Source organism: Plectropomus leopardus, chromosome 12 (genome assembly GCF_008729295.1).
Source record: "Plectropomus leopardus isolate mb chromosome 12, YSFRI_Pleo_2.0, whole genome shotgun sequence".
NCBI lineage: Eukaryota > Metazoa > Chordata > Actinopteri > Perciformes > Serranidae > Plectropomus > Plectropomus leopardus.
The window spans coordinates 14,716,083-14,735,356 of NC_056474.1; the positions used below are offsets into that span (position 1 = coordinate 14,716,083).

At 39.4% G+C, this 19,274-nt stretch overlaps 1 protein-coding gene across 1 annotated transcript; it reads right to left on the minus strand.

Moving 5' to 3' along the window:
* Window positions 1-2,683: 2,683 nt before the first annotated feature.
* On the minus strand, window positions 2,684-16,758 carry ppm1la (protein phosphatase, Mg2+/Mn2+ dependent, 1La). Its single transcript, XM_042498352.1, has 4 exons — window positions 15,785-16,758; window positions 9,841-10,015; window positions 6,378-6,539; window positions 2,684-5,355 (listed from the first exon to the last, which is right to left on the minus strand). The coding sequence occupies exons 1-4, from the start codon at window positions 16,181-16,183 to the stop codon at window positions 5,000-5,002; spliced, it is 1,092 nt and encodes a 363-aa protein (XP_042354286.1). The 5' UTR covers window positions 16,184-16,758; the 3' UTR covers window positions 2,684-4,999.
* Between the last annotated feature and the right edge of the window lie 2,516 nt (window positions 16,759-19,274).

Sequence of the window (19,274 nt, forward strand, 5' to 3'; positions counted from 1 at the left end):
AAGAACTGATTCAAATTCATGGAGAGGTGATTGAGGCAAGAGTATCAGCCATTGCTTACCTTTTTTTCCTCCGCATCTATTTTTTGCTGTGCCCTTGAGTAAGGTACTTGCAACTGTTTCAGGGACCAGCAGCAGGTGTGGTTGTCTGAAAATGCACCAACATGTGTTGTGTGAATAAATATAGGCCAAGTATAACAGCATCATCTGAATGGATCAGAACAGGACAGGCTGCTTTGAGTTACATTATGATGCATTTGCATTTTAGCTCTTCATGTAAAGATAACTAATACAACACTAGTGGGGCTTGCAAACCCTTAAAAATCTGGATTGACATCTGTTTTCTTGTATTTAAAATCTTTGAAATGGGATTTCTTTCAAAAATGAAAGAAAAGAGGCAACCAGCAACTTGTTAGGAGTCCTGCAAATTGAAAGAAAAAAAACAAACAAAAAAAACTAAAAGGTGACAAGAATATGACCAAAAACTTTGCTAAAAAATGAAGTTATCAAATAACTAGGGAACAATATCAAGAAAACTATATTAGTATTATGATTATGTATTTAAAATTAGATCACAGAAAAAATCGTTGGACTGTTATTAATATATATATATTTCTTTATTTTAGCAGTTCTTAGGGTATTTTTCTGTTTTCTGTTACTTTATTTCTGGCTAATTACAGTTTATTATTTTGCAACTTTTTACAAATTTCTTGCTACATTTTGGGTAATTTCTTGATAGGTTGCTCATTGCCTTCTTTCCATGTTTTTTAAAGAAATAAAGCTGCTTTGCTCAGGTTTCAAATTGTTAATTTAGAAATGTCATACTTGGTAAGAATTTATACTTAATTTATGTTTTACATTAGTAAGGCAACTCTGCATAAAATTGGTGTGTAAATAACAGTAATATAATTCAAGTTATTTTTTTATTTTATGATGCCTTCAAGCCATCAGTAAAATGAGATGTAGGCAAACAAAACAAGCTAATTCAAGTCGCTGCTACTGATGCTGACGCAGACTTTTGAAGTATCCCCTCTGTGTGATTAAGCATGTAAACACCCGTTTTTCAGAAACCTGGATAAGACCTTCTCCTTTTAATGAAAACCTATATACTGGGATACTGTTTCATGTATAGACCTATTCCCATTTGTGATATTTTTTTTCTCCCCACACTGGCAAAGGCATGACCCAGTTAGCTTGGTAAAACCATCCTGAAGACGTGAGCTCAACATTATGTTTCTCTCTCTGTATCCGTCTGGACTCTCTGCCGCCCCAATCACTGTCAGTGGGCGGGAGTACTTACCTTGAAAGACAAACTCCTCCCGCCAATCCTCACGTTAGCACTCTACTGCACAAATGTTATTACACTGACAGATCTAAAAAATATGATTTCTTTATATAAACCTTTTGTGTGTGATGTGTACCTCATTAACAACTATTAGGTTTTCGCAATGCAATGGAGTTGCCAGCATGATTCGGCATTTCTTATTAAGCAACCAGCTGCCTCTGGACTGCTGAATACCAGCTGGCAGCGTCCGTGTTGCATGTCTGAAGCATTGTGAACACTGATCTGCATGGCAGCTTTAAAGCCTCTCCTATCTGCTCCTCCATTAGCCGATCAGTGGCGAAACAACAATGAGCATTGGATTTATACCGAGGAACATCTTCTTCATCACCAGCAAAGCCAGTTAATGAATCAAGCTTTTGCCAAATCCAGTTGTAAGAACAGCGAAAATGTCTTTTCCTTCTGACACAGAGCACTGAAGTGAAGAGGGCCCTGCTTTGACAAGAGCCTGATCCTTGGGGCCATAGTTTCCTTAAATGGGCCTTGCTGAATTGGCCCCAAGTGTGCGCCCCTGTCTGTGTTGCTACTGCGCTGTGGTGTTTGTCCATGTTGTAAATGTGTGCCATTGTAGCGTTTATAGAATTAAATTATAGTCTAAGTGGGTACTGTGTGCTGTTGTATTTGCTGTCATGTGACAACATCCAGCACTGGGAAAAAGAATCTCCCCACAGGAACAATTAGGTCTGCTGTTTTGCAAGCCTGCATTTTTACGTCATTAATGCAATGCAGTTCCTGATTGGCTGCTTACGTTATCAACTACACTGTGAATCCTTGATTGGCCCATTTGGATTTTAAGCCTTAAACGTCTGGGTCAATGTCAGTGTTTTCTTGTGTTGCATGCAGACACCTTTTATTAGCATTTACACCTCTTGAATCTGAGAAAATTTATTTTAATTTCTTTCAAAAACACAGGGAAATCATAATGACCAACTTGGCAAGAAATGTCCCACAAACGGCAAAAAATGAGTAAAAAGGTGTGTGGGGGGTGGGGTCATTAAACATGATCAAAAAACAAGGAAAAATGTCCAGAAAACGAAATGTATAATTCTCTTAATTTATTTGAAATTATGTTACAGAAAAAAAACATCTTTTTTTTTATTTGCATTTTTCGTGAGGTCGTCTTTTTTCTCTTTTTTTTTTTTTTGTTTCTTGCTCATGTTTGGGCTTTTTCTTGTTAAATTGCAAGCCACCCTCTTCCCATGTTTTGAAAGAAATCAAGTCAATCTGCTCAGGTTTCAACTGTTAACACCAAAATAAGGCATTAAGTAAACTGTTAAATAAAAAAAGGCTTCTCTAAAATGCAAAGATCACGAAATGATGATAAAAAGTAGTTGAACACAAAACTGTAGCAAATCAAGTATGGTTTACTGAAACCGTCCTTGACAGGTTGTTGCTGTTGATGACACCAGTTGTATTGCTTCAGGAGCATATCATATTACTAGCTACTAACATTCCTTCTGTACAGTTCACAATGTTTCACCTTGTAGTCAGTTTCTCAAGGCAGCAGAGTCTGTTGCACCTCTTGTTTTGAGTGCTTCCCAGTTCAAAGGCAGCCACCAGTGTCCATGGATATATGGTACTGTATGTACTTTGTTCATGAGCATGGGTAAGACAAAGCACATGCCCCAATACAGATGCTGTAAAACCACTTTAACAGAACAGTTTAAATCAGCTCCACAAAATTGCTTTACCAAGAGGTGAAGGTCAGGAACTAAATCAGGTTCTACATACTGTTTTTTAAACCCTCTTGTAATATTGTGGATATACAGTGTTTACATTTGCTGATATGTAAGAATTGATCATTCCAAAAAAATAAACATCTGAAAAGTGCATTTTTTACATAATTGTTTGTTTGTGTGTGTATGTGTGTGTGTTGTATGTTAAAGTAAGACTCTGCCCAAAATCTGTTTTCTGAGTATCACTAACCTTAAAAAGTTATAGGTTGATTATTTATCTACATTATTATCTACACCCCTTATGCCGTTTCCTTAAGCAATCTTTAAATTACAAATGAGTTAATGTTTCATTTTAAACTGGAATCGTTTCACTTAAAAAGGCTTTTTGTTATTCCACTTACTTCTTTGTCTACCTTTAATCTTTGGTTCTGCTTATATATTCCATATTTTCATTTTGTGTCAATTGTATATCAGTTACTACCAAGGAATGTTTGTTTAGTCTTGCATGTCTCTGTTGTGAATGAAGAATCCAAAAACGGCGAAAATTCACGATGAACTGAAGTCAAGGGAGGCTGCGTTTAATAACGGTAAACCTTCAGTTCTCCAGTTGTATGCTGAGTATTTCCCAAGCATTTGCATTTTTACTCAAATCTTATGATTTCAAACACCTTTGTATACAAGTAGCATGCTCCTAAGCAAGTGCAAGCGTTTAAACTCTGGTGGTGTAATCTCACCTCCCAGCCAGTTCAATGGCTGACAAGAGACAGGTGTGGGTGAGTGACAGCAGAACTCTATTTATCCCGTCTATTAATGAACTAGGGGACTGGATTCAGCAGAGTTCAAAAGCATGCGCTTTTCCAAGTGTGCTACTCATCCACGTGTGAGACTGTTTATGTGGAAGTGTTTTAAGTGGTAAGGTTTTGGTGAAAGTATATGTGTTGAAGAAGTACTGAGCATACAACTTGATAAATAGGACTTGGAATATACAGCACTAATTGTGCAAGAGTGTTTTAGTGAATGTCTTATATAGTTTTGCTGTTGTTTAATGCAGCCCCCTTTTACTCCAATTCATCAAGAGTTTTCTCTGTTTTTGGATTCTGCCTTCATTAAAAATCAACCCACATAGCAGTGGTGAAAGTAGTAGTAGCTGTGATTGGTCAGAGTCCTGCAGACACACAACAACTGGCCAATCAGAGCTCCTGCTGTTTAACTCCATATTAATGTTTCTTTTTTCCACTGTGACACAGCTCCAAGCTGACTGCACCCAGAGGAGTAAACTACAAATGGTGAACATCTTACTTCCTACATCTTGTGGTGAGTGTTTGATACTCAAAAGTTAGATTTTGGGTGCAGCATCACTTCAAAGTAATAAAGGTATGGATCCACTGGAGTCTTTTTATATTTGGCAACATTTTTCAGGTCAAAAATATAACAGACGCACACATCACCTGAGCGCATCATCAAAATGCAGCAAGCAGGGTGGTAATTTTGCAAATCCATTTTCAGTAGCTTCCTGTGGTCGCACAGTTAATCTTGGATAGGCACTAGTTAACGCCTCCTCTGAAGAAGCCTCCAGTGGAGCTGTACCATTCATGTGCATGTACAGTAAACAGTAGTAAATCAATCACAGTCTAATGTGTGCTGGTTAGGAGAAAATCCCCTGTATGGTGTATATGTCTATGCATCTCCACTGCTGGAGAACTTCCATATTTTTTTGTATTCATCAATACATTGGCTTGTGTTTGAATGCCCTTATCTCAATTAGAAACATACAACCAAAACAAAATGTAGTTTTCGCTTGTTTTTGTGTGCACACGTGTGTGTAGGCCTGTTTGCGCATGTGTGTGTATGTATGTATATATGCACTTGTTCTCAGTGTCAAACTTAAACTTGCTCTAGTCCTCTTTGTTCACACTCGCTGCTCCACCCTAAAGATTGGAAAATCATTGCAAACACTGATCACAATGTCACTCCCTAAACCAACCTACTCCCCCGCCTTGCTGCTCCCCCCAGCTCCACTTTTGAACTTCACCACCATGACGGTGATGTTGTCGGGGCAGCCGCGGTAGAAAGACTGGAGGACGATGCTCTTGGCGCCGAAGTGAGGCTCGTCCAAACGCTCGCGGACAAACCGAACGGCCTCCTCATTGCTGAAAGCGTCCCACAGGCCATCTGATGCCAGGATCATGAACTCTGGCTGCAGCTTGTCCATGTCAAAGGTCATGATATCGGGGTCGGGAATGACTACGTTGAGGTTCTTCAGTGGGTAGTCCCCCAGAGAGCGCGACATTGCCAGGATTCCCTGGACTCTCCAGGATCCATTAAAACTGATGAAACCTCCTGGAGGGGAAACATAAGAATTAGAACGTTTAGTCTTATGATCTGCTAATGTGGAAATATTTTTGAGTTTGTTTTGAGTTTGGTTTGACAGCAAACCAAACTGAGCTTGAAAAGTGATGTCTCAAGTACGGAAGCCATTTGAGATAATTAAACAGAGCTCACCTGTAAAAATACTCTAATCACACAGCTTAACTGTACGTAAGGCCATTTCCCCCAATTTGATTAAAACAAAAAATATCCTGTAAATCATTATAAAGAGAAACTGTCTTGATTAAAAAAGCCTCATGTAATATGTAGAAATTATTTTGCGAAAACTCAGTCAATTGTTTAAGATACTAATTATTTTAACAAAGCTTCTCATTGTTTTGGGATAAGTAAGCCATTGTTTTGAGATACTAACTATTTTTGAGATGCCAGTCATTATGTTGAGAGCTACTCAGTATTTTGAGATAATAACACATTATTCAGACAATCTTCACATTTAGAGATACTAAGTAATTATTTTGAGATAAAGCAGTCAATACTTGGAGATTCTAAGTGATAATGTTTAAGATACTGACTTATTTGGAGATGCCTGTCATTATTTTTTAAATACTAACTCATTATTTTAAGATAACAACGCATTTTCTTTTAGATAAGTCAGTCATCATTTTGAGATACTATGTCATCATTTTGAGATGACTCATTCTGATTATGGTCAGTCAATATTTTAAGATACTGAGTCATTACTTAAAGAAAGCTCCTCATTATTTTTAGATACTAAGTCATTATTTTTGTGACAGCTTCTCATTATATTGATTTATATGATATTTTTTTCATGCCATTACCACCCTAATCCAGAAATGGGTTTCCAAAGGTTTCTATTTCATCTAAATCTGATCACAGCTTTGTTTAACACAATGCTGTTCCTAAATACACCAACAGATGGCAACAGAGGATCCTAAATTCATCCACATGAGGGTGCAGTACAGGTATATTCACTTTGTGCTTTATATTACAGGATTGTGTCTCTCATCATGTACCCGCTCTCTTGATCCTCTTGCGCTCTTTGAGCTGGTATGGCTTGTGGTCATGGGATAATGCAACAGCATTGCCATCCTTATCACACAACACACCACGGGAGTCTCCAACGTTTGCTACGGTGAGTTCTCTGTCTGACAGCAGCGCTATTAGACATGTTGTTCCTGCAAAGAAAAAAAGAGAAAAGAGGACAAGGAGGAATTTAGAAAAATGTTTTTAGAAAATGTCTCAACAATTCTGAATCAAATCTAGCCACATTTTATTTTAAAAACACAGATAATAACAGAAACTTGGGGTTTATCACACCATAACATTTGTTGTAGCCTGTGATGGTTCACAAAACATTGCATAAAGGTTTTTTGCTATCAAACTGCCCTATGTTGCAAGTGAAAATAATCCATATACGGTAATTGCAATTCTTTTCTGTGCCAGATTTAATAATCACACAAAACAATCATAGTTTATGTAGCAAATAATAGAAATAAAGTTAATGTTTGTTTAGTGTTATATGTTTAACAAACGAAGGTTCAGATAAAAACGAGTCTTAGAGCATTCTTGGACTGAGTCGAAAATGTCAGTGAATATATCTCCAGGACTAAAAATGTCAAGTGGTGTGATAATATCTGCCTCTTTTATATTTACATTGATATTCCACGCTATAATAAATACAGTGATTCATAAAGATTACACATCACCTAATCCCCAGGCCTGAGAGTACATGTGGATAAACCTATAATGACATTTAGGAATGTTTGACCTTTAATTTGTGATTACAAATTTGTGGAAGAATCAAGTTTTTCCACAGTCATTTTAGTACATCAGATCAGAATTGAAAAGAACATACATTTAGGCATTAGGTCAATGCATAATTATTTACATGCAAAATGGCTGAAACCAACTGTTCTAACCCGTGAAGCATGTTCTCTATACTTTAGACTCTTTTTTTGCAAATGTGTCCTGAATTTATGACTTGCTGTCAGGTGAATCTTGAGTTTCACTTATTTAAGGGACTGTGTGAAATTCTCTAGATCAACCAGTTCTCTAAAACCACTCAGAGGTTCAGCACTGCTTGTCCAGTTCTGCTTTAGTGGTGTTTGTTGTTTTTTTGTGCAATGCAGTGTTGTAAAACTTGTCTGGTCTTCTTCTTTTCTGTATTGCAACAACCTTTTCTGTACACGAGTTACAAACATTAAAGTTAAAAATGAATGTGAATCCTGTTCACAAGTGGCAATCTACTGCATCTCATACATACAGTAATGTGTAATTTTGTACTGTTGAAACTGATATATGCTTTACAGAAAAAGTGCAACCTTGTGCATTTTTAGTCACCATCATCAAAACCTTAGCCATAGTTTACATCAGAAAATACTTACTAACAACATGGCTAAACATTTTGACTATCTTGTTTGTAAACAATGACACTAGGACTTCTGATGGGACTGACACGTTAACTGATATAAATATTAACGTTCAAATATATCCTAAGGATTTTGAGCAAGGTGAAGGCTTTTGCAGGTTATTTATTGTGTGGTGCTGTTTGTGTGGATTATTTCAAGAAATGCACTTACACATGTTACATGTGTAGTAAAATATTACATGTAACACACTAGTAAAAAAAAAAAAAAGTAGCTTTTAAGGAGGGAGTATTTTTGATTAATTTTTTTACTGTACTTGTACTTTTTACATAAGTATATTTTTGAACCTACTTTTAACTTCACTACATTTGCCATTTATACCTTTGTTACAGGTAGTCTGCTCTAAATTACGTCTCTTGCAGATGCCAAGTTGACAGCTGCCTGGAAGAAAAAGTAGTCTTGTGTCCTGTCTTCTGACCACGATGCGATGATGACAGAGCAAAACCCAGAACAAGAGGCGGCTTCCAGGGACAATCCCTGACCTGAGACCTCCACTTTTAAAAGTCCTCTTCTAACATCCACAAACACATTGAGGTAAGTTGCACACACTGTAATGCTAAGTGAAAGTGAAAATGTATTAAAATGCAAACTAATGTGTATTTGGAGTAATTTATTTTCAGTACTCTGAAATCAAATGTTAACCCCTTTTACACAGCCTGTTTGAGGCAGTATTATTGCACTGCTATGCCGCCTTGCTGTTCTTTATTAAAGGTACAATTGGGGAATGGGGGGACAGAGTTGTTTTGCCTTTGAGCCGGCAAGGGAGGTAGTAACGGCGCCGAAATAGTGTCTATGTAAAAAGGACAGCTGGCAAGACGGGATTATGGGCTTGATGGGTGTGGCGTTTTGACTGCTTGTTACATATGCAACCCACTGCAGGAGATTTAATGAGCAGCTAGCAGCTGCAGCACTTAGCACCTAATTCAAAGAAGAATAACAGCATCCATAAATGTCCCTGCAAAGGAAGACATCAGCTGCCATACAACAGGGACCTTAAATTGTTGTTATTGTCATTGCTTTTGTTTTAACAAAACATATATCATACATGTCAGGCGCTGCTGACATGTATGATATATGTCACACTAGGGACTAACGCTGCTGTGTTAAAGGTCACACCCGTCACACCTCTTTTGATTCTGCGATGCCAGCATGCTATCTAAATCACATACTGTAGTGGCATTATGTCTGCATTGTTTGGTTATGTGTAAAAAGGCAATGGAGGCATAAAAAGGGACTTTGTAGCAGCCCTATAGCACAATCTCTGTGTAAAAATGATAGATAATTGGAGACACATAGTTTAAGTACAACTATGACAAATAGAGAGAGTGAAAAAGAGAGAGAGAGAGTGACAGAAGTTATCATTGTGTCATTAATATGCTGAATTGACACAATGCCATACTGTCACCAAACCATAAACAATAAGGTAAAACAAGAGGCCAAAAACAACAATTTTTTGAGGTCGGTGTATCAAATGCCACCAACTGATCGATCTGGACTGCAGCTCTAAATTTCACATCAGCGCAGAGTATCAGCTACACTAACGTCAGTGTGCAGCAGCATAATGTTACAACACAGCAGTCTCACTTCTTCTCAGTCAGTATTACAAGTGTAGCGAAACAGTCAAAGAGGTAAATGTCATTGTGTTGACAGGATATTATGCAGGAAATGTGACATTTTATTTGATTGCTGAGGTGCTGCATCCTGTAAGAGGCATGAATGCCGAACAAGCCACTGCTTGAGACATCACCCTGCTACGGTGCAGAGCAATTCAAGCGAAATGTATAGTTTCTGATAAAAATGTATCACAGCGAAGAGACACATGTCTGCTAAGTTTGTCATGTATTTGTGTGTGTACTTCATATGTGTGGGTGGGATTTTGGGATGTTTCAGCTTTTTTCAGCTGGTTATTTTCGCTTCCCAGGACCCTCATTCAGCTTTCCCACGAGTCTCCCTGTCTCCTCTCTGTTGGCTCATAAAGTGTCTCCAGCACACACATATACATAATAATATACATATCTACACTTCCCACCACTCTCCTCCGTATTCTGACCTGCTTCATCGTGGTTGGCAGACAGCTTGTCCAGCATCTCACGATCCACAGTCAGGATGCGCTGCTCGAGAATGCTGCTGTAAGAGAGAGCACTCTCTCTCTTCTCTCTCTCAAAGGCCTGCAGCTGCTGCTTCAGGGAGTCTGGCAGGTGGGCCTTCACATAGTCAGCTGCAGCCTGGGAGAGAGGGGGAGGGAAGGGGAGACACAAAGAGGGTTAGACACCGGAAGGTGAATAAGTAAAGGCAATGCACGGAGCTGTTTTGGCATCAAATCAGTTTAAAAGTTTGGAAATTTCCATCCAATTCTGCAGCTACTCTCAGCTCTACGGGAGGATTTTTCAGTGCATGACTGTACTGTTCACTCTGTTGTCAACCTAAAGGGATAGTTCAGATTTTCTGAAGTGGGGTTTTGTGAGGTACTTATCCATAGTCAGGGCCACCACTGCAGACGCTAAGCATTTTACTGCTTTCTAGCAACAAAACATATATTAGCCACCTTAAATGTCCCACATCAATATTAGTGTAGATAAACACTAGTTTAGAGGTTTCACTGCTTACCTTGTTATCAGTTCTGAGAGGGAACTGAAGCCGTTATATCGCCCTCTTCACAGCCAGATTCCATTGAAAAAAACATTCATTTTACATCGCTGAACACGTAATCTGATAGTTTGTTTGCGTTCATGTGTGACTTTGGCATTTGAAAGCGTTACCTTGCATTCACCAAGGCCACATGATAACACAAACAAATCAATCGAGGTAGTGGTCGACCAGCAGCTCACATGTTTAGCAACTTAAAATGTATGTTTTTCTCAGTGGACTCGTTGTTTTTCTTAATGGTTTTGACAACAGCACAGATGAGAAACTGACACCAATAACAGCCTCCCCTTTGGAGAGAGCTGTTTAACGGCAAAGTAAAACAGTGAAAATATTCTAAGTATAGTGTACACTTAAACTGTTATTGTGGTTTTTTTCAGGTGTGACTTTCTATAGATGGCGAAAATGCATTTCGTCATCGACCCCTCCACAGCAGTAAATGGGGTTGGTGCTTAATGACATCTACTGTATGTAATACACACTATGGATAACAGTCTCATACAAACTCACCTCAAAAGATCTGAACCATCCTCCTAAAAAGTGCTAATAAACCTGCTGAAAACTACTGGCTGAGCACTGAACAGCAAAGAGCCATATATTTCCCTCAGGGGTTGTGGAGACTGAAACAGAGCTAAAAGAAGAGTTTATTTTGTCAGGTGGCCAAAAATACAACATCAAATGAAAATCAATGTTGTTCAGTCATGTGTAAATAGGCCACTTTTTTTCGAACATGTTCCTCATAACAACTTTATGAGGTATATTTATGTAAGCGCATATATATATATATATTTGTCAAAATGTGTTAACAGCTTGCCCCCAAGAGCCCAAAAATTATAAATACTGCATAAAAAAATGTTAGTTGTTTGTTGTTGGAGGTGCTTTTATTTTCTACTTCATAGGATGAGAAGTTCATTCATATAACTGGCTGCAATGTATTATACATATCCATTTCATCACCCTTCCCCTGTGGTAATATGCAACTCAAATTTAGACGAGTGCTTTTTTGGTTTCATACAGCAGGTGCTCTGTGCTGAATTATTGAACAGCCTCCACATCTTCTAGCTCACTTGCCCTCCTCCTGCTCCTGCCCTTATTTATCTGCTTCTTCCCTCATTTTCTCTGCCAAGATTCCCATTATGCTAATGCTGCCGAATCAGATCTAAAATGGGAATTTTTTTCATCATCTTAATGCCCCGATTGATAGAGAACATATTTCATATCCCCAGTCCTGGTGAAAATTGTCGAAAAAACTTTTTTTTTTTTTTTTTTTAACATGTAATGGCTTTTTTCAGGGGTTTTTACCGGTTTAAATCAACAGGTCCATTTGTTTTGGAGAGGAAGAAACCTGAGCAGATTATTCTTCTCTTGGTATGAAACCTCCTGAACCTCTGGCTCTTAAGTTATCAAAGAAAAAATATGAGCACTCATTAACAGGTACACTGTTTTGCACTGATTTGCGTTATTCAGTGTTTTTACCAGTTTAAATCACCAGGTCTGTTTATGGAGAGGAGATCTCTGTGGATAATTAGGCTCATGGTAAAAACCTCCTGAACAATGGAAACTACAGGAATTCTAACTGTGGGAAGTCCCATCTGGTTGCAATGCGTAATCCTCACAGCCAGATGCCACTAAATGCTCCTAAATGTTCCTAAATCTAGATGGAATTGGGAGTAAAATATAAGGGAACGGGACCTACAAGCGATTGTGATATTCCCAATAATCATTAGAGTTTAACCATCTCTTCCTGTTGCCCCCCCTCACCTCTCTCCCTTTCCATTTTGCTGAACAAGTATACTCATTCATTTCTTTAATTGGAGAGAGAGGGGCACTCAGAGAGCCTCTATCAGGAAAAAAGCTTCAGGTGTAAATTTCCATTTGGCGCAAACAGCTGAAAACGCCAGAGCCAGTTACAGACGCCATAAATTACTCAAATATTTTCACTCTCTGAGGATTTAATAAGTGAATGTAAAATACTGGACCAACTTTATTAAAGGTTAATTAATTTTCATTGTGGAGCTCTTATTGACATCATGACTTTATTTAATCCTCCTTTCCCCTTGAGTCCCTCTATAACTATTAATTCATTTTTATGCATTAGTAGTGTGAAAGCCTGTTAAAGTTGTAAATGACTCAAAGTTTGCTTTTACAGCAAACAGTCTCAGTATATCATTTTCAAAGGGGAGCAGCAGCTTGTGCTGACTTTTATAATTCTGGAGCCATAACTCACAGCCTTGATAAAAATACAGGAAGAAAAAAAAACAGAGACGTGTTTGAGAAACTCCCTGCATATTTTCGGAGCAGGAACTAACTGCACTGCCAGAGACAGCCTGTTCTATCAGCCTGTATTTGGTTTGGCGGCATCGCTTCATTTAATATTGGTAATGTTTGTTTGTGTTTACAGTTGTGCCAACCTGCATGAACTTGGATCTCCACACATGCTGAAAATTTCCCGACAACATCATTAGCATCAAGAGTCCCAGAAGGTAACACAACTTTCCAGAATGACCCATAAAATCACTCGTCTCCTATCGATTTAATATCTGCATTAGTGCTTAGTTTTTAGACTGGGAAGTGTGTGTGTGTGAGAGTGTGTGTGTGTGTGTGTGTGTGTGTGTGTGTGTGTGAGAGAGTGTGTGAGTGAGTGTGTGTATGTTTCCATATCTCAGGATGAGGTTTGTGTATTGATGCTAACGCCCTATAATAGCAAAGGTCAGAGTGACCCAATCTTTTCAACCACTGAAAGATAGAGAAAGGATATAAAAGAAGGGGAAAACAAGCAAACACATGTGAACACATATGTACAGGAATGCAAATTTGACTGAAAAAAGGGGAAAAACACTCGCAGGATAGAAAAAGTAGAAAAGGGTAGAAAGAGAGATGAAAGGACAGGCAGGAAAGATAAACATTTGTTTAAAGACAGGAATAGATGGAGCAATCCAGATGGGTAAATACTCTCTGCTCTCTTTTTGTTGTCTCCCTCTCTACGATTGAAAACAACCCAATGGTGCTCTTGCAGCTGTCTTCAAGAAATGAGAATGGTTAGGTCCTTTAGTATTTTTTCTAAAATCAAATTAAACCAAATGTAGTTGCACATAGAGGTTAACGTTGATTGTTTTTTTTTTCGCTCACTCAGTGGTGCAAGTGGGTCAGAAATCTTGATGCAAGCTCGCTCTTGGAGAGTTTTAGAACCCACTTCTACTAGTTGGTTTGGGATGGCTCTTGATGTGGCAGAGCCTCCACGTTAGGGGTGTGCCATATCATATCGTTCACGATAATACAACGATTTTTAATGTGAAAAGAAAAGTTGATGTCAAGATCATGGCAATATTTTAACGTGTTGACATAATAACGTGAAACTGCTATAGCTGAGAGCAAGTCTGATACCGGTTACTGTTGCTTAGATATTTTGTTTAGTTTTTAATATTATATATATATTTTTCACTTTTTTTGTCAAATCAACAAGAGTATTGTACTACTGTAATACTCTGAAATATTGTGCTATTATTTTAAGGCCTTATTGCCCACCCTTACTCTGTGTGAACAGGAAACGGAGTGGAAGTGGGCAGGGTTGTCCAAATTTTTGAATGGGGTCCAGATAAAATAATGAGAAAAAAATTGGGGGCCATCTGCTTCTCGCATTATATAGGTTACTGAAAATGATCGCATACAAGACACACATACATACATACAGTGTTTCATCTTCCATGGAAAAAGTTTTCAACTTTCCACCGCTACTGAAAGTGACGGCTCTCACTGTTGCTATCGTTACGCTTCTTTGTTTTCTTGTTTATCAAATCTTTATGAAAACACACAAGTTCAGCACTTGGTGTACATCTACAAACTGTATGATATACCTGCCATGAGCGGAAAATATGCAAAGTGTTGCTTAATTAACCAATATTGCGTGGCAGACCTCATGTAGAATATTTTGCAAGACAAGCTGTGGGCTGTTTAAAATCTGTCCAAGGGCCATGAGTGGCCCCTGGGTTGGACTTTGTGATGGACAGTTTACAGTTCTCCATGTCTCTCAAAGATTTTCTTGTTGTGTTTATTAAAATATAAGAATAACCAATGTGAAAGAGGAAGACTGGGTTTTAAATAATGAACTTGTCCAGCGTCACTCAGTGAAATATGCTATACACTGGAGTCTCTTGGGGACAGTGGTGGTGATGTGACAGATGGCGTCCAGGACACGTGGTTTAAAGGCAGCCATGAGAAACGGCTGACCCTTGACAACACAGGGAGGAGGAAAGACAGACAAAACCCTTGCATACATCACTAACCCCTATGCGCACACAAACACACACACACACACACACACACAGTCTTTGTGATGAATCTAGAGTCAACTCCCTCATCGGCAGTGGGATTGAGGAGGTGTTTACACAAAAGAATACAATGATGGGGAAGGGGATTGTTCTGTTGTTCTGTTTGAAAATGGGGTGAGTCACTCAAGTGGTGTGTGTCTGAATCCCAGTACTAATAATTGTGATCCTATAGAAGCATCTCTGTGGTGCTGAGCAGAGAGTTGGCCTTGTCCTACTGGTTGTTATTTTCTATATTTTAAATGATTTATAAGCCTAATTTCCCTGCCCTAATATTAATACCCCAAAGCAACTATTCTCGCCATATGCTTTCTCCAAACAGCTTCCTTTCTCAGTGCTTTGAATTCAGTTGATGTTAGCACATAAGCAGCAGGTATTTGGGTCTGGGTGAGTTCAAACAAATGCAAAGTGACCATGCATGAATTACTCAACGTGCATACAAGGCACAAGCCCAGGACCCAAAGTTTCAGCGCACACAAAGAGACACAAAATCACAAAATTACCTCACTAAGTCGCACAATTACTAAAAAGTCATATAACGACCAAAAAAGACACAAAATTGCCTCAAAGAAACCTAAAATACTCCAAACAGACACAAAACAACCACAGAGACACAGCCAGACACCACAAAAAGATGCATGACAACTCTTACTACTTTGTAGGAGAGGTGGTGGGGCCCTTTGCATATATTTGCCCAGGGGCCCATTGTCTCATGATCTGCCCATGGTAATACCTATTGTTGTGTAGCCTAATGTCCCTCCCCTGAACTTTTTATATGATATAGAATTTTGACTTTTGCCTAGTATGATAGTGATAATAGATTTACTTTTTTTTTGTTTACACCTAAAAAAAGGGGAAAAACAGCAATTCTCACTCTCTTTAAAGAACTCTTTTTCTGTCTGCTCTGTTCAATCCAGCCAATCCAGCTGATGCTATCATGTGAGCAGCAGCAGGTCTTTGGGTCTGAATGAGTCCAAACAAAATCACAGTGAAATCATTGTGTGTAACCCCCCCCCCCCAGCCTACCTCTCCACCGTGACCGTCAAATATCCCGAATATGGACGGGTGGCTCTTGTTGGTGAGGTCGGTGAGCACCTCGAAACGGTCCTCCATGTGATCTCTCCTCCCCTGTATGGAGTACACAGCTACGTTGTTATTCTTGAACTCCCAGGTTTTGGAGAACTCTGCGTCCAGGACACTGAGGCCTCCCAGTCGGTCATTCTGCATCATCTCCGCCACTTTCCCCTTCACCATCTTCACGGCGTCCCGGCTGGACTTGACGATGGTTTTCACCTCGTCCGTGTGGAAGAAATAACTCCACAGCGCCAGGCTTATGCACAACAGAAACAATGTCTCCGGCCTGAGGAGAAAATAACGCATGATCCGACCCAGAAGAGACAAGAGCGTCATTGTGTCTCCTATCATCACACGCAACCAAACTGCGGTCTGTCTCTCTCCTCTTTTGCACAATTCACTCCATCCGCTCAGCGGAACTATGAAGAAATCGATTCACTACCACGATGTCCGACAAAGACTGAATTTCAACATTTAAAGTGCTCCTCGGAGGCCTGACTTTTCTACAAGGGGCGCATTTACGCACTGTGCGCGGCGGGCTGCCAGACACCGGGCCGGGGAGCGCAGGACAAAAGCGGGCAGGCCACCGTCATTGACTCGGTCCGTTATCTCGGTCCTATCTTCGGCTCTCTGAACAGCTGCAAGAGAATTCTCCGAGTCGAGCCGATCTCCCACAGCCCATTGTAGGATGACGGATATTTTGGGTTAGACCCACCCCGACACGAGACATGGGAGTCACCGGGGGGCGAGAGTCGACGATGTGAATAAGAGTGTCCTCCTTTTCCGTCGCTGACCCCGTTTCCTCTCTCCGATTTGTGTCTGTTCAGTCTCCGCATCAACATTTCATTTTTCACACACCTCCATTCTTGAGTTGTGTCAAACCACCAAGAATTTTCCCGGAAATCAGCTGTGGTTGACGCAATAAATCAAACACACGAGCAGAGGATAAATGGATGTTTTTACGTTTAGGTTTTATTTTGAAAGCATTTAGCGGAAGTCTTTTTCTATAGTGCCCACCTTGACAAGGCTCATTCCTTAAACGTAGTCGGCGCTGCCAAGAGTGCGCAGCTGCAAACTCGTACGATGCACAAGCAAAACATTGGATCCAATGGCGGTGGCTGCGGAATGAAATGATGATGTCATCCAGGATAATAGCCCATGACACATCATGCTGATGTCAAATCTAGATACAGTTTCACTCCAAATTATCTGCCATTCATCACGGAACATCTATGGCCCCGCTTACTTTTTTTTATGAACAGCTGGACATCAATTGATATAATAGAATAGGCCCATAATAAAATATAATCGCAAGAAAAAATAATCCATATTGTAGAGACATACTTACCTATAAATTTGCTACAATACACATGCAACAAAAATTGAATTTACATTAAAAATTGCATGAAATAATAATAACTTACTTTAGATCATAATATAGCTGTTACTGCCCAGTTTTAAATTTGAGAATAGGCCTTTGTTTCGATGTGATTACAGCACTGACCAAACACTTCCCTCTGGTGGCTGTCTGGATTCACACACCTCTGACAGTCATCAATATTATACCTGTATATCATGGCAATTCACACAAAGCAGTCTTCACAAACACACACATACACCACTTAAAACAGTCACAAATGTTATTGAAAATTAAATGAGGCAGAACTTTAAAGTCCTGCAGTAGTTTCTTTTGCTGCTTGTTCCAGTAGTAGGGTGCTGGAAACCAGTCTTCCCCAATTCAGAGTTGGCTGTGATCTGATGTCATGGTTTTTCACCTCAAACTCAACTAAGGATGTTAAAGGTTCAGCAACTTAAAAAAGAAGGTGTTATGAAAGAAAGTTAGGCCTTTTTCTGTTTTGAAAGGTGCAACTATACAAGTATTAAATAATTTGAATCTTGATTCTTTGACAGACTCTAAGACAATGGGCCCCTTGGCCGAGACATGCAGAAAGTCCCACCACGTCTCCTACATAGGAGCAAGACACCACAATAATAATAAATGCTAGCCTCTTTTTTGTTGTTTTGCATCTCTTTGTATTTTTTATGCATCTCTTTGTGTCTCCTTGTTGAGTTTCTCTCTTCAAGTGAGATTTTGCAGGTGAAGGCCAGGAGGGCCCCTGACACCCCAGGGACTTGGGCCCCATGTCGATAGGTGTTTTTTATTCCAATGACAGACTTAAGAGGGGTGCTTAGGGGATTAAACCTAAAAGGTTTTATGGGTCTCTTTTTTATTTCAAACATTCCTGGTTTACAACAGAGGTTACATAAAAACACATTTCTGCAAACCATGGATGTGATACATTTGCACATTTCATGTGTATCATGTCAATATTTGTAAATTGACATAGTAAATGTGCTCACTTTGTCTTTGGGAGGTGAATTGGGTGAATTGGGGGGAAGGCTGCCAAGCTGCAGACCACAGTTTCAGACCAACAAACAGCTTGCTGTATTTCCAGCTGCTTTTCATATACCAAATACAGGTGTTTTGTGGCAACCCACTGCCATTTTTCCAGCAGAGATTGATCCCTCAAAACCAGGTATTTCAAGCAAAAAACTTTTTTTTTCCTAATCATTAATATGTGTTTTATATTTACAAAGTTTCAAAAAATCTAAAACAAAATAATGTGAAAATGAAACAAAACTAAAAATGTGTACAAAATATTTTTTATGCCGATTAGGTGGCAGTTTGTCAGGATATATGCTCAGCTAGACAATTATAGATGTCCGTGGTGAACTTCTCTGCCTTTGTGCTCTTTTGAGTTGTTCTTCTATTGTTTTGTCACGTGCATATCAAACTGCTCCTCATCTGAATTTTGTGGGGAACTGTAGCAACCAAGAGGAGTCAATCCGAGTCAGTGTCAGAGCTTTGAAACAGCATCCAGCACACTTTCTGAGACATATAAAGCTCTGCTCAGTAGGGCCAGGTTTCCATGAGGTTTACTGGGCTCTTTGGGTTGATTTGATCAAGGAGTCTAACGGTTGGATCAATGTTGCCACGTCGTCTGTTTTGGGACATTGATCCCTCTCCCACTGGGTGTATGGTGATCCATTTTCTGCTTTGAGGTGCTGCCAAATGGTGTGATCACTGCGAGGTGTTGCACCTTCATATGATATGCTTTTCATCACTGACAATGTGTGAGTTTGTGTGTGTATACTGTATGCTTACATGTTCTGTCAATCTGTTTTGCGTAACTTTATATTTCTGCTGTTTGTGTACAAAGCAAGTATGTGTGTGAACAACGCTTTAGCAGTGTGCACACTCTCGGGCCCTTGAATCATATCCCATATCACAAAGACTAAAGTCTTTCCTTGTATGCAACCTGCTTTATTTCATATCCCTCAGGAGTCATGTAATCTGTTCTTGCCAGCCCACCTACCTCCTAATAACCCCAGGTGTTTTCTGTCCCTTGTTCTCTCTTTGGGCTACTGGAGCAATATAAGG

Excerpts from the sequence above, each read along its gene's own strand:
- ppm1la (XM_042498352.1), bottom strand. The coding sequence starts at position 16,183 with ATGATAGGAGACACAATGACGCTCTTGTCTCTTCTGGGTCGGATCATG. Across the intron at positions 10,016-15,784 it reads TTGACGGTCACGGTGGAGAG|GCTGCAGCTGACTATGTGAA; the intron begins GTAGGCTGGGGG and ends CCTCTCTCCCAG. Across the intron at positions 5,356-6,377 it reads CAAGAGGATCAAGAGAGCGG|GAGGTTTCATCAGTTTTAAT; the intron begins GTACATGATGAG and ends TTTCCCCTCCAG.